The 15,540-nt window shown below is 41.7% G+C and overlaps 1 protein-coding gene across 1 annotated transcript; it reads right to left on the bottom strand.

Moving 5' to 3' along the window:
- Window positions 1-956: 956 nt before the first annotated feature.
- On the bottom strand, window positions 957-13,816 carry arg1 (arginase 1). The gene is made up of 8 exons (XM_033611474.2): window positions 13,420-13,816; window positions 13,265-13,337; window positions 10,390-10,564; window positions 7,500-7,659; window positions 6,843-6,937; window positions 2,624-2,728; window positions 2,244-2,380; window positions 957-1,659 (listed from the first exon to the last, which is right to left on the bottom strand). Exons 1-8 carry the CDS (start codon window positions 13,549-13,551, stop codon window positions 1,496-1,498), a joined length of 1,041 nt encoding a protein of 346 aa, XP_033467365.1. The 5' UTR covers window positions 13,552-13,816; the 3' UTR covers window positions 957-1,495.
- Window positions 13,817-15,540: the final 1,724 nt, after the last annotated feature.

Raw genomic sequence — 15,540 nt, 5'->3', positions numbered from 1 at the left:
GTGATAGCGTAGGTTTCCTCCAGGTGCTCCAATATGTTCTCCCTGTGTCAGCGTGGGTTTCCTCCAGGTGCTCCGACATGTTCTCCCTTTGTCAGCGTGGGTTTCCTCCAGGTGCTCCGACATGTTCTCCCTGTGTCAGCGTAGGTTTCCTCCAGGTGCTCCGACATGTCCTCCCCGTGTTAGTGTGGGTTTCCTCCAGATGCTCCAACATGTTCTCTTCATGATAGCGTAGGTTTCCTCCAGGTGCTCCGACATGTTCTCCCAGTGTCAGCGTGGGTTGTGTGTCTTCCCTCCTTTGTTCTCAAACTTTTATGCTTTAATATCCTGTTTCCGCCAGGAGAAGCGTCAAAATAAAAGTTCCATAGGATCAAAAGAAAAAGGGGACACCCAAAATAAAGGTTGACAGGAAGTAACTTAGATTCAACCTTATTTACAGACCGGAATTTACCCTTTAAAAGTCAGTTGCATCCACCGACTTAGCACCTGTGTTTGAGGACTTTGGTTGGTGGCCGCTGCATCAACAACTGCTGCCGCCCGGTGCATATTATACGGCCGCGACAGGTGCCTTTGTGCGTTGGTATCTGACGCCCAGATCACTGTCAGAGTGTTGGTATTTGACAAGTTTGGATGGGAACAGGCTGATAAATGAGACTTGGATTAGCCTGCAGGAGTCGTGTGAGAGTTTCTAAACAGGTGTTTTCATATAGTTTTGCTGTTGTTGAACGCAGCCTTGTTTTATTTCAATTTTTGGATTCTTCGTTCACTGTGCAGGAAGCAAAGTTTTCTTCAAGAACTCAATGTAACACACGTTATTAATACAGAAATGGTCTTTTTGCTGACAAAATATTCTTTTACAGTATTTGAGCAAATATACTTAGTTACATTCAACCTTCTTTGACTTCATCACCATGGTTACAGACTGTAGTAGCATAAACATTATAAACTTTCACTGATTGTTTGATTTTAACAGGATGAATTTTATTTTATTACATTTTCAGATAATAAAACATTGTCTTTAATTTATTTTGGTGAATTCACATTTGAGGTAGTTTCATTAAATTTACAGATCAAACAGTTCGTCAATAGGTCAGTGAATTGATCAACAGAACACTGACGACAATGTTCACCATCAATTGCTTGTTATTTATTTTTCTGCTTTGCTGCTTTACATCACTTTAATGCAAAGTCTTCACAAGTCACTCTTTTACTCTTCTGACAGTTCAGAGATGAAACAATCAATAAATAACATAATTTATGCTTTGTTGTTTTTTAAAATTGACCTCCTGAAAGCAGAGAGCGAGCGTTCCGTCCACAGGAGCATCTTTGGTTTAAAGCGCCATAGGTTGGACTTCTGCACTTCCTTGACATCACGGAGTTTAATCATCTCTGAGGTCTTTAAGTTAAAATCTGATTGTCCCTTTAGTTCCTGCAGGTGATCAGAGACGTTCAGGTGTCCATCAGAGCAGTCGGAGAAGCCGGTGTCGTCCCCTACCCATCAAGGCTCGGGCAAGCGGTAATCTGGTGGGTGGTTTCCCTCACGGAGACGTCCAAAACAGGCGAGCAGCACATCCACCGCCGTGTTAACCGTGGACTGGATTTGATCTTCGGTCTGGCCCCTCAGAGGATTCACCTCCACCAGGTCCACCGCTGACAGAAGACCTGCAGGACGAGCACAGGTGTGAGGGGACACTTCATCAAACAGTCGGGGTTTTGTATTCTTAAAAAGTCTTAAAGGGCATTTTCAATCAGATGTGTCATCGCAGTGTGTGCAGACGAACAGTGTTTGGCTTCCCACTGATCCACAAGTGGAGGTCTGCGGGACTTTGAGCCGGCAAATGAGGGGGGAGCTCCAGGTGTTTGGTTTCCATCCTGTGCCACGAGCGCTCGCAGCTCATTTGCCACTGGAGGTCCACCAGACTTTTGCATGCACGCACTGCTATGACACAGTGCTGGCTGAAAATCAGTAATGTTTCCTTTTAACTTCCTAATTTGCTATTTTTAAAGCTACAGTATCTGTTATATTTCACAGATGGACTTTCAGTGGTTGGACCGCCCCCTGACTCCTAGCTGGATCAGAAAACTCTCCAGCTATGTAATTTCAGAGTGGTGGGAAGTGAGAGGGAGGGACTGTGGAGTACATCCATGGGTGTGCTAGCTAGCTAGCAGCGGTCTTTATCAATGGTGCTGGCTGGCAGTCATGCAGAAGTCTAAAGTGGCAGACACGTTCCGAGACTGAGTCGTACCTGTCTTACACACGTTTTCAGCGATGTAGACTCCCTCTCTGTAGGATAGCCCTCCGACTACAGATGTCCCTGTTGCCGGGGCAACAGATGGGTCAATGGCATCGATGTCGTAGCTCAGGTGGATCGGTTTCTTTACTCTGTTCAAATAATAAAAAAAACATTTATTATGAATATTAATATGATAACGTGCAGAGTGAGTATAACTGACTCTCACCACTACAATCATTTAGTGACTGCTCTAGAGCTTTTGATCATGTCACACAGTCTTCTTCAAAAGTTTTCATGCAGAGTTCAACTCTGTTGTTTAGTGAATGCTCGATAGTTGCTCAGGTGGCTCCTCAGAGTGCTAGTAGGTCTTTAGATACAAAATAAAAGTTTACTTGGCGAAGAGGTAGTCGCAGGTCTCCTCCATGACTTTGGCTATGCCAAGCTGATCAACCTCCGACATGGAAAACGCCTTCACACCTAAAAGCTTCAGGATATAGCTGGAAAAATAAAAGAAACATGAGTTATTATTTTATTCTGACTTGTTTGCTGTTTCACTGTTGACCAGTGGGCACCAACGCTTCTGACCAAAAAGACAGATAAGTGGTGTGAAATCTTTGCGGAGCCAAGACGGCTCACCAACAAAGTACCACTAAAAATATTCTGCTTTCCACAAAGTAACATTCAGATCCTCTCCTGAAGTAAAAGTACTGATACCACACTGTGAAAAAACCCCACACGTCTCGTCACTTTGCTGATTTTCAACCAGCTCTGTGTCGTCGCAGTGAGAGCAGATAAACAGTGTTTGGCTTCTCCCTGTGCCGTGAGTGCCCAAAGCTCCCCACCTATCCACCAGCAAAGGTCGGTCACCATGCAGACTTTTGCTCACTCTGCAGTGACACAGAGCTGGTTCAAAAACTATATATTTCCTTAAAGTAAAAGTATGTAAGTGTAATCTATGGGTTGCCAAATTTTAAAATTTTGTAGCCTAACAATATTCTAGCTGATATATTTTGAATATTTAGCAAATTTTCCTCACATTTAAGACGCAAATTCATGTAAAACATGTTATATGTAAATATTTACATATTTACAATGTGTTTATTTGTAAAAAAAAAAGTTATATCTAAATGTTGAATCTAAACGCTAGGTTTAAATGTAAAATCGAAATATTAAAAACTAAATCTAAATGTTTAATTTGGACGAGTCAAGGAATGTTACTTCTAAATGTTGAAAATAATAATTAAATCTATATTAACAGGCTAAATCTCAATGTTAAATCTGCATCTAAAAATTAAATCTAAATCTAAACAACCTTTAAATGATAAATATAAATATTGAAATATAATCTGAATGTTAAAAATATTAATTAGGGACCGAGCCTACAGGCAGAGGACTGCTCACACAGCAGTCCATTGTTTTTGCTCCGTTTATTATTATTCTTTCTCCCGCCGCCTCTTTGAACTGGAATTTGACCCCCTAAACATGCTCAAAAACTCACCAAAATTGGCACGCACATCAGAACTGGTGAAAAATTTTAGAAAATCATAACATTAACCCCTAAAGTGCCAAAATGGGCTCTCTAGCGCCACCTAGGCACACAAAAATGGCCGCTACGGCCTGTAGGAACGTCGTAGAAACATGGAACTAAAAGTGGCGTGTTCGTCTCATGAAGACCTAAAAATCACGCGCTGACACCCCTGACCTAAATCCAACAGGAAGTGAGCTATTTGCCCTTTCAAAGTAAGATTTTGCCTTAAAACTGCCTTTCCTAAAAAATCTTCTTCTCATACACCGCTTATCCAATCGGCTTCAAACTTGCACACATGACAGATCAACTCGTTCTAATCAAAAGTTATTTGTAACTTTTTCATTACTCGCTTAGTTTGGATTTTATGGGCTCCATAAGGTGAGATGTCAGAAAAACGTCCTGACGATCTTCGAAAGCTGTCCCATGGGAAATGAATGGCAGCAGGGGGGAGAAAGAGACCAATCTTAGGGCTTTTTCTAGCATTTATAGCGTCTCCATACTTTGTGCTACAGACTCCATTCCAACTCTCAAATGTTGCCACAGGTCTCATCTATTCACTCATGTTTTCATCTTTTTCATATCTTTTACCGTTTTTCATCTGTGCCTCTCAAAGTACCATGAGCAAAAGTGGAGAAATTCTCAGTTTACAATGGGTGTGTATTGCATGGAATGCTGTGAGCTAGAGTGGAGAGGGCTCTAAAAATCGTCTAAAACTTTTGTCTTTAACTCGCTGCCATGGCCACAATTTTCATTGTACACACAATTTATACCACAAAACGTAGGAAAATTTGTCCAGCTCACAGATATGTTGACATGGAATCTCTCACACGTACACATTTTTGCTGAGTGGCTCCAAAGCGAAGGGAGCGCTGATTTTTTTCTCATTCACTCCCATGTAAACTCAGAGGAGAAATTTCTGGAAATAGCTGAGGTGCAACACATTTTAAACTCGCTCCCCTGACCACATTTTTGACTCGAGAAATATAAAACGCGACACGTGCGTTCACGAGACGTGGCTGTCTCTCAAAATCACTTTATTTTCTTGCTTGGACCAACGGTTTGGGTATGCGAAGCATTTGTTCGAGGAGTTAAATCCCTTTATAAACAGCCTTTGGTGATCTGCTCTCCTGACGTGTCTGTGTCTGCCACAGGTGCGGGCAAGTCATTAATCGCCATGACAACGGCTGCACACACAGACACAGCCACAGGGCTCTCTGGTCTGTGTGTCTCACAATCTTTAAAGGACAGATTACAGCAGCAGAAACTTCATTTGAAACAGAACACACACATTATTAACCCCTACAGTGCCAAAATGGGCTCTCTAGCGCCACATAGGTGCACTAAACTGGCCACTGCAGCCCGTAGGAATGTCGTATCAAGATCAAACCAAAACTGGTGTGTTTGACTTACAAATCACGCGTTGACACCCATGACCTAATTCCAACAGGAAGTGAGCTACTTGACCTTTCAAAGTAAGATTTCACCTCAAACGTGCTCTCAAAAAAAACACATCTCCTCCTACATTGTTTATCATATCGCCTTCAAACAGGGACACGTGACAGCTCAACTGCTGCTAAACAGATCTTCTTTATAACTTTATCTCTCTCACCATTACTTTTTTTTGATGATTGGACCAGCGGTTTGGGAATGGGAAGAACTTCTTCGAGGAGTTAAATCTCCACTAAAACAGGTCTCTCTGTGTTCTGTCACTCTCTCTGCTCTTCTGCCAGGTGCACTTACTTCATCACCATGGCAACCGCTGTCACACACAAACTCACAGAAACATGATGTGTGTGTGTGTCTAAATCTTACATGCAGACATGACAGGGGCACAAACTCCATTTTAACCCATTAGGTGCCAGAGTTTATTGAGGAAAATATTCCATTTTCATTTCAACATTTCAAAAGGCTGTGGCTTGAAAGTGGTGAAAGATAAAGGCATACTGTAAATGAGAAAACTATTCATCATGACCCAAAGTTTGTCACTGGAGTAAATTCACTCATCTAATTTGCATATTGTGGTGTCATTAGGCGGTGACCATATTGGATTTCATAAAGCTCAGTAAAACAACATTTTGAACATATTTACACAGTAGATTTCTTTTGTTTTGTGCTGTTTTTGTCATCTCATCCTCAAAATAAAGGACGAGGAATCTGATGAGAAGAAATTCACTCATCTAATTTGCATATCGTGACATCACTTATCCATACCTACAGCTACAGAAAGCATTCAAACATTAAAACGTTCAGCTCTGTAAGGATTTTCTGATGTTTGTGGCAATATATTTGATATTTCTAAATAATTCACAGTGACAACTTAACTTGGGGGCCGAAACGGGCGCGAGTGCGAGGTCCCGCCAAACGCTGCTTGCAGCTTTAATTCAATCTATATTTAGAGGCTAAATGTAAATGTTAAAGCCAAAGCTAAGTGTTAAATCTAGTCTTAATATTAAATCACTGAATGTCACTGAACGTCAATCTAAATATTAAATCTTAATATCAAATCTAAATATTAAATCTAAATGCTAAGTCTAGTCTTTATAGTCAATCTAAATGGTACATCTAAATTTTAAATCTAAATGTAGATGCTAAATCTAAATATTGAATCCAAATGTTAAGTCTAGTCTATATATTCAATCTAAATCTAAATGCTACATCTAAACGTTAAATATAAATGTTAAATTTACATATTAATTTTTAGTTAAATCTAATTAATTAAATCTATTCTTATAGTCTAAATATAAATGTTAAATATAAATGTCAAATCAGCCTACTTTAGATTAATCCACAAGTACATTGTTCAATTCCACCACTGGAAATTTGTTTATATTTTCTTGTAGAGAATAAATTAAGTAAATTATTACCTGATAAACATTTGAATGTTCGCACATTTAGCTCAGAGCACCTCAGTGTTTGACTACAACCTCACAGAGCTGCTGACTGTAGATTCAAATTAATCTCAGTCAATCTTTGGAGTCAAACAGCTGTTTGGAAACAGTAAAAGACTATTGAGACTATTACCGAGTGTCAGCAATGTCTGGAAGTGAAATTAAAATCTAAAACTCGACAGTCTAAAAACCTACTGCTCTGCTGGATCCACGTCTCTCAGACCGATGTAGACCAGGTCTTTGGCCGACACACACGGTTTGATCCACGACAAGTTCGGCAGGGCGGGAATCTGATGACAGAAAAAACGACAGTAATTATGATACGTTATGTTACCTTACGCTATTCTACATTACGTTATTCAAAACTATCTGTACTATCACAACCCTGTCACTTTACCTCGTCATTTTGTCTTCTTATTTTTACTTCTGGTTTTGTTTAGTTTTATATACCTCTTCTTTTTCTTCTTCTGGTGATCTGTACTTACTTCTGTCTTTGTGGTGCTACAACACTTACCTGAATTTCCCCTCTGGAGAGCAATAAAGGCAAATCTTATCTCATCATATCTTATTTTAAAGTATCGAATCACATCATATCATAAGGTACCTAATCGTATCGAATCATCGCATCACATTACATCGCATCATATTGTATCGTATCTTGTAATATTGTCTCACTGAATCATATCGTATCTTTAATGAACTTATATCTTCTCATATCTTATCTATAACCCAGGTTGACTACTTTGAGGTGTCAATTTCACTCTTTCGGTTCAATTCAAAGACTCGTAGACAAACTCTTCTACTAACAGACACAGTTAGCGGGTTCCTTCCACGTGTCCCTAATAAACTGACCTTTGAGTGCAGCTCGTGGAGGAGGTAAGACATGGGCTGTCCGTGCATGTTTCCAGTGTACGTGGTCAGTGGCGTGTTGATGTCTGCATGGGCGTCGACCCACAGGACACTCAGCTCCCCGACCGCCGCCGAGTGACCGTGAATGGAGCCGATCGCCAGACTGATGAACCAATGACAAACCAGAGAGATGTCGCCATGGAAACACTCAAAACATTACATCATTCTAGAAGATGGTTTTGGTCAGTCCTGGATAGAAAGTACACTTTACTCCAGTATTTTCATTTGATTCTACTTTTACTTTGTATTCTATTTCATTTTTCTGTCATTTCAGTATAAAGTCATTAAAATGAGCTCCTGCAACATTAAAGTGATGAACACATTAATGCATCAATAATTACAATCCTTTAATATATTATATATTATTCTAAAATGGGCCATTCTACATAACGAGTACTTTTATTTTTGGTCCTATAAATATATTTTGAAGCTAATACCTGTACTTGTAGAAAATTATGAAGGCATTCTTGTAACAGAGAATTTCTGCCCTTTGGTTTTACTACTTTAAATAGATATCTGAATACTGGGTTTAATGGTTGAAAAAAAGGAGATTTTTTTTTAAGCTTTTTAAATTAAGTTTACAGGTTTTATTGATGTGAAAAGAACCTTTAAAGCAAAATCAACCGTATCCAATTGAAGGTGAATTTATCCTTTAGATTTTTTATTTCACTGGTAAATATGATTAACGTCTCTCCATTAAGTCTTTAATCTGAGAAATAACATGTTTGTATTCTGCTCTGATGGACAGTTCAAGTCTAAATCTAAAAGTGTGAACCAACAGTTTAGTGTTGAGCACAGACTGACTGTCTGAACTGATCGATCACTCTGTTTGATCTGAGCTGAAGTGGACCGTGTGTCCTGCTGGTGGATGATTGACAGACGTGACGCTGCTGTTTTTTTACTGAACACACACCAGAGTCAGTTCAGCTATTCACTACATTAAAGTCAGCAGCGTGTGATAAATAACAGACACTGAATACACTTTAAGTGTGAAGAGGGGGTTAACATTTCCACTATATTAAAATCTATTCAAGTACCTCAGTAGTTGAACTTTACTTACTTTACTTACTTCTGCTGCACTACATTTACCTGACAGCTTTTTACATGTTGAGATTTTTCCACACACTCATATACAATAATGTATTAGTCACAGGGGACATTTTTATACTTTCAATACTTTAATTACATTTTCATTACATACTTGGTAGCACTTTATTTGAATGGGTGTACATGAGACTGACATGACATGACATGACACCTGTGTAAATACAATAAAAGAAAAACTATCTCTTGATTTGTCTAATGCTTTCGTTTGGGTATTTAAAATAATTTAGCCGCATAATAAATCCTAATCACATCTTTACGACAAGTCAAAATTGTATCACTCTAGTTGATGTCAAGGAAAACACCAACCCAATCACCAGAAAAAAGATTGGCATTGCGCATTTCTGCAAACCACGGATACATTTGTACGTTATTATATAGCGGCTACACTGAAACTTTACTTTTTAATAAAGCTGTGGTTGAAGTGTGATCAGGTTTAGGCATAAAAACCAATTATGGTTGGAAATTATCATATTTTGATAGCAATAAATTCTCTGGAAATGCGGCCATCAGTGGCTAAAAAAACAACTGCATTTCATGGCACTATCCCAACTGGAAACATAGTAATGGGCCAATAGAAACACCCACATTTGGTGGCTAAAAAGGAGGTGGAAATGCAGCCCCATTGCTTAAAAACAATTGCTTTGCGTAGCACAATCCCAGCTGGAAACACAGCAACAGGTTGCTAAAAAACACCCACATTTGGTGGCTAAAAAGGTGCTGGAAATGCAGCCCCATTGCTAAAAAAACAATTGCTTTGCATAACACATTCCCAGCTGGAAACATAGCAATGACTAAATAAAATACGACCAAGTTTTGTGCCACTATCTCAGCTGGAAACACAGCAACAGGTTGCTAAAAACACCCACATTTGGTGGCTAAAAGGAGCTGGAAATGCAGCCCAATTGCTAAAAAAACAATGGCTTTTTGTAGCACATTCCCTGCTAGAAACATAGCGGTGACTAAGTAGGAAAGAACTGCATTTCGTAGCACATTCCCAGCTGGAAACATAGCAATGACTAAATAAAATACAACCAAGTTTTGTGCAACTATCTCAGCTGGAAACACAGCAACAGGTTGCTAAAAACACCCACATTTGGTGGCTAAAAGGGAGCTGGAAATGCAGCCCAATCGCTAAAAAAACAATGGCTTTGCGTAGCACATTCCCAGCTGGAAACATAGCAATGACTAAATAAAATACAACCAAGTTTTGTGCCACTATCTCAGCTGGAAACACAGCAACAGGTTGCTAAAAACACCCACGTTTGGTGGCTAAATGCAGCGATGATTTGTTCAAAACTAACTGGTTTTGCTGTTTGTTGAGCTTGAACAGAGGTGTCACCATCATCCGTCACCTCCACCTCCACATGATGAAGTCAGCCCATATACTATGTCACTTTAGAAACACTGATATGACATGTATGAAACACATCTGTGATTTGCAGAAAAAAATGCCAACATTTTCTTTATATAAATATTCATGACCTGCCATGTTTATCACAGGTTATGATGTCCTGGTTAATGTCAAGTTGACCTAACAAAGACATCTCTACCAAACTGCCTGAATGACACGTAACATCCAGAAACATTCACAAAGACTCCTTCATGTTCATGATGCTGTCACGTCAGTCTCATGCACGCACATTCAAATAAAGTGCCACCACATACTTTTACTCAACTAACATTTTCAGTGCAGGACTTTTTACAGTGTATTAGTACTGAGACACACCTGTGGTCTCCTCCCAGCATCACTGACGTGTGTCCATCCTTCTTCACAGCCTGCACTTTCTCTGACAGCCTCTGGTTGGCGCTGCCCACCGCCCGCACACGTTTCAACTGACCCACCGGTTCATCGTCCACCACGTCCTCGAACACCAGGTTCCCATAATCCTTCACTGCACAGCCTTTATATATGAACACAGAAATCATGTTTTTATTTCTTCTTCCTCTCTCTATCCTTTATTTTTTTCTACTGAACATCAGAGTTGAGACAAGCAAAGGTTACAATCAGCTGGAAATTACAGTTAAATACAACAAATTTGTAACAGCAAATATGTTTTTGAGTTAAACATGATGCCAAGCAAATTACTTTGTATGACAGAAGCCCTGAGAGGCTCCGTAAAACCAAATCATTTGCAGGCAATGTCTTACATATGAAATTAACTATTTTTGGAAAGAAGACTGAACAGATCCGTTAATCAGGAGGTTCAAGAAACAAACATGGAGGCTGCGGAAAAGACAGAAAGAATTTAGGTTGTTTATTTTTCGGCTGGTTTGGCGTGTTGGAGTCGGATGTTTAAGCTGCGCTTTGTGTCATGGTTGTAAATATGACTTTAGGCCTTTTTGGAAATGACAGGGAAGTGAAGAGTGTGTGTGTGTGTGTGTGTGTGTGTGTGTGTGTGTGTGTGTGTGTGTGTCACTGGTCAGCCAGTTTGTTGTGCTCCTGGCTGTGGTGTATTTTGGCCTTCTCCATAACTCTCCTGCAAATACGAGCTCCTGTATGAGAGCTGCAGCGATGACAGTGTAAACCCGGCCTGTCGGCTGGTATTCAGAGTGGGTGCAACTGGATAATCAGAGTTTAATGGTGATGTATCAGTAACATTAGTGAGACAATAACCTGAATCAGTTCTCTCTTTCTCACTAGTGGAAGCCTTGATGTTGCAGCTGGGCAGTTCTTGGAGTTTGTAATAGAATCCATGAGACAGTTGCTCTCTCCTTATCCTTCTGCTAGTGTCCTTGTCACTACTGGTAGCATGAGGCGGGACCTGCAGCCCAGTCAGGTTGATACCAGACACCAGGAGACCGGCTGTTACACCAGGAGAGCTGGACAGGGCCGTAGAAGGGCATCAACCCAGCAGCAGGACCGCTATCTGCTCCTTTGTGTGAGGAGGAACAGGAGGAGCACTGCCAGAGCCCTACAACATGACCTCCAGCAGGCTACTGGTGTGCATGTTTCTGACCACACTGTCAGAAACAGACACCATGAGGGTGGCATGAGGGCCCCACGTCCTCTAGTGGGACCTGTGCTCACAGCCCAGCACCGTGCAGCTCCATCATTCACCAGAGAACACCAGAACTGGCAGGTCCACCATCGGCGCTCCGTTCTCTTCACAGATGAGAGCAGGTTCGCACTGAGCACATGTGACAGGCTGGTTGTTTTTTCCACAACAGTCTCTGTGTGAACATTAACCGTCAGTAGATCATCTCTCAGTCTCTGTGTAAATCTTTTCATTTTGCAATGCAAAGTAAACAGGTCTCTGCAGAGAGGACAACCTGCTGCAGGTGAAATGAGTGACTCATCAAACTCCTCTGTCCCTGTGAGCGCCACTCACACGTGTTCTGTTTTAGCTTGGACGGATGTCTCCCGTCCATAAGAAGACAGGACGTCACGTCCTCCAAACGAAACGACCAAATAATTCATTTGTCGGTCACGTATTGGTTCAACCCACAGTTCTCCAATCAGCTCCGGTTTTTGTGTCACAGCACACACACACACCTCAGAGTCACATACAGACACACACAGATCTATTTCTGTGGCCTGTGCGTGTGCTGTCATGAGGATCAAGGTCGGATGCCTCTCCGATCTTGTCTGATGTGTGCCATTAATAAAACTTAGACACACACACACACACACACACACACACACACACACGCTTCCTGCTCTGAGCTATAAGTCTCATCAGATTAAAGTCGTGTCCCAGATAAACAGTGAACACAGACAGTCTGTTACAACACTGTAATGACTAATAAAGTTGAGTTTAACATCAACACAGATTCTGTCAACGCTGACAGGAGACATTTTACTGCAGAAATACAGAATACTGAAACTACATGAGGCTGATAATACTTAATAATACTTTATAATACTGACTTATTTAATTATTCCACTTCTGGTGGACAATTTTTAACATTGTTGGAGCTCAGATCTTTAGTACTTCTGCTAAAGTACTAAAGATCTGAGCACTTGTCCCACCACTGAAAACCAGTACTTTTACTTTTGATACTTTGAGTACATGTAGCTGATACTCCTTAGTATAATATATAATACCACTGTGTATTTTTACTTTACTTTTAAGTCGGATTTTATGATGTATTTTTACACAGTTGCATTAGTGTTTCTTCCACCTCTGCAAACCAGGAGCCAGTTGCACAGAACACCTTAGGATTTCTCCTTAAGTATGACACCAAAGCTTTCCAAAACTGAGGGACTTAGTTAAGGGTACTGCACAGAATCTCTGAGAAGGTTTCCTTAGTAAAGTAAAAATATTAAGGCAGTTACTGCACTGAGAGATTTTATAGTGGTAAAATACTCCAGTTTCCAGGATAACCATTTCTTTGCTTGTGCTCAGCCTCGTGATCCCTTAAGGCTTTTGTGCAATGGTTTCACTAATTTTAAGGGATTCCTTAAGTACAGTATAAGACCAAGATAAGGAGAAACCTTAAATATTTAAGTGAACATTTAAGGAAAGCTGAAGGAGAATGCATGCGTTGTGTCATTGATTTTATTTCAGGAAAGCCTTAACATGGACTTTAAGGAAGATCTTACCTTAATATGAAAACTCCTTATTTATATTAGATGATCTGAGCGCGCGCACACACCTCACCTTGCTCGTGCAGTTTGCGCAGCAGTCCCGCAGCTCGGATCAGGTCCGGTCCTCTCTCCACTCCGTCTCGAGGCTGCGGCACAGCAAGAACAATTGGCTCACGCGCGCACACACACAGAGACGCACCCGGCTGCACCGTGTCCTCGTGCACTCACCTGTCCTTTGGAGAAAGGTGCTCCGATGATCCCCGCTGAGCGCTCGCGCTGCTGCTGCTGCTGCTGCTGATGATGATGATGATGAAGACACCGTGCGGAGACGAGTCCTCGCAGCGTCCTCGCGTTCCTCATGCTGACTGATACACCGACACGCCGACACACACACACCGACGGGAGCTTTCTAAAAACTCCCCCGTGATGTCACCGCCCGGGACACGAGGACGGGATGAGGTGTGACGTCATCGATGAGTTAATGAGCAGCTTGTTTCTTTACAGCCAGATTCCAGTACTAATATAAATAACATCAAATCCTTCTTTTATATGTGGTCACTGTACCTGCAGTTACAGTTCAGACTGTTGTCAGCTTCCTGTATAAATGTGTCTGTGGCTCAAACATCTGTCAGCTCTGCTGTTAAAAGGACTAGCCTATCCAAACCCTTTCAGTCCAGCACCTTCAACAGTAACCCTTCAGACATGGTACCTAGACCCTCGGTGTGTTCGTCCAGCACTCGCTGTATTTCCTCATCAGCGGTGACACAGATGGAAGTCTGCACCTGGTTTATCGTCCACAGAACGAGGCTGCACGCCCACATTTTCACAACAAAATAGAACAGGCTGCAGTGAGAGTCTCTCTCCATGGGATATTTAAAAATAGCAGCTTTGTGCATTTAGTCCTTCTCAGGCAAGCTCAGGGGTTTAGTGTTGCTGTAGCCACAGGAGGTGAGGATTAGAATATATGACCTTCACATAATCCGCTCCAAATTAATCTATATTTTTAAAGTCATTACTAAAAGTGTGTGTCATATAAAAACTAAAGTGATGCTCAAAGTTGTCACAGTGAAATTTAAGGTGTGCTGATGGATTCACGTCATCAACTCATGCATTGAGTAACATTACAAGTTAACGTTCCACCTTAAAAGTTGCCGGCAGTCGGCCCAGTGAATGAAGTTATTTTTTTCTCTTTCATTTTATAGTTGTAGTTTACTGATGTATGAACAGAGGTTACATAAAACCAGAGTGACCGTCCTCTACTGACCAATCAGACTGCAGGGTTTCTAGCTCCACCTTTTAGTACCAGATCTGTGTGCTAGGTACCCCAACAGAGGGGGGACCAAACATGGGGACGCTAAGGAACAGCTCTGTTGGTACCATCCACAACTTTTCACTGTGGAAACAGAAAAAAAGCATACTGAACTGTAGCGTACTGCTCGGTGGAAACGGGGCTATAATACTGTTACTTCAGCACCATGGACAGCAGTGTTTGTTTTGCGTGATGGAGAGTTTACAAAACAATTTCCGGCAGAAGACTGGACTGATTGTTGACTCAGGAAGTTCAACAAGCAAACAAGGAAGCTGCTAACCCCCCCACAAACATCCTCTTTGACTGAAAAATAAACAGATTGGAATTTTGTGGTCAGATGTTGCTGTGCCATCTGGTGTGTGTATGACCAAAGTGAGAGCTGTGTCTGAATACTTGGCGTAAGGTGTCAGTGGGTGTTGGCCTCCGCCAGGGTTGTCCCTTGTCATCGATCCTGTTTGCGATATTCATGGACAGGATCTCGAGGCGCAGCCGGTGGAGAGGAAGGGGTCCATTTTGGGGACCTCAGAAATGCATCTCTGCTGTTTGCAGACGATGTGGTTCTGTTGGCTTCATCACACCATGACCTCCAGCATGGCCTGGGGTGGTTTGTAGAGTCAGCACCTCCAAATCTGAGGTCATGGTTCTCTGCTGGAAAACGGCGGATTGCCTTCTCTGGGTTGGGGGAGAGTTACTGCCTCAAACAAGGGAGATCACGTATCTCGGGGTCTTGTTCACAGTGAGGGTAGAATGGAGCGTGAGATGAATCGGCAGTTTGGTGCAGCTTCTGCAGTGATGCAGGTGCTGCACTGGACCGTCGTGGTGAAGCTTTCAATTTCCTGTGCCATCTCCGTCCCAACCCTCACCTATTGTCATGAGCTCTGGGTAGTGACTGAAAGAATGAGGTTGCGGATACAAGCGTCTGAAATGAATTTCCTCCAGGGTATCTGGGCTCAGCCTTAGAGATAGGGGGCGGAGTCAGACATCTGGAGGGAGCTTGGAGTAGAGCCGCTGCTCCTCCATGTTGAGGTGGTTCAACATCT

This window comes from Epinephelus lanceolatus, chromosome 21, assembly GCF_041903045.1.
Source record: "Epinephelus lanceolatus isolate andai-2023 chromosome 21, ASM4190304v1, whole genome shotgun sequence".
NCBI classification, from domain to species: domain Eukaryota; kingdom Metazoa; phylum Chordata; class Actinopteri; order Perciformes; family Serranidae; genus Epinephelus; species Epinephelus lanceolatus.
Note: the sequence above shows the minus strand (reverse complement) of the source record. Positions and strands in the feature narration are given on the sequence as shown.

What these genes read in the sequence shown, in the direction of transcription:
- arg1 (XM_033611474.2), bottom strand. Translation starts at nt 13,551, where the DNA reads ATGAGGAACGCGAGGACGCTGCGAGGACTCGTCTCCGCACGGTGTCTT. An exon ending in GACGTGGATCCAGCAGAGCA is followed by an intron (nt 2,729 to 6,842) that starts GTAGGTTTTTAG and finishes TTATTTTTCCAG; the next exon opens with CTATATCCTGAAGCTTTTAG. An exon ending in TGAAAACGTGTGTAAGACAG is followed by an intron (nt 1,660 to 2,243) that starts GTACGACTCAGT and finishes CTCGTCCTGCAG; the next exon opens with GTCTTCTGTCAGCGGTGGAC.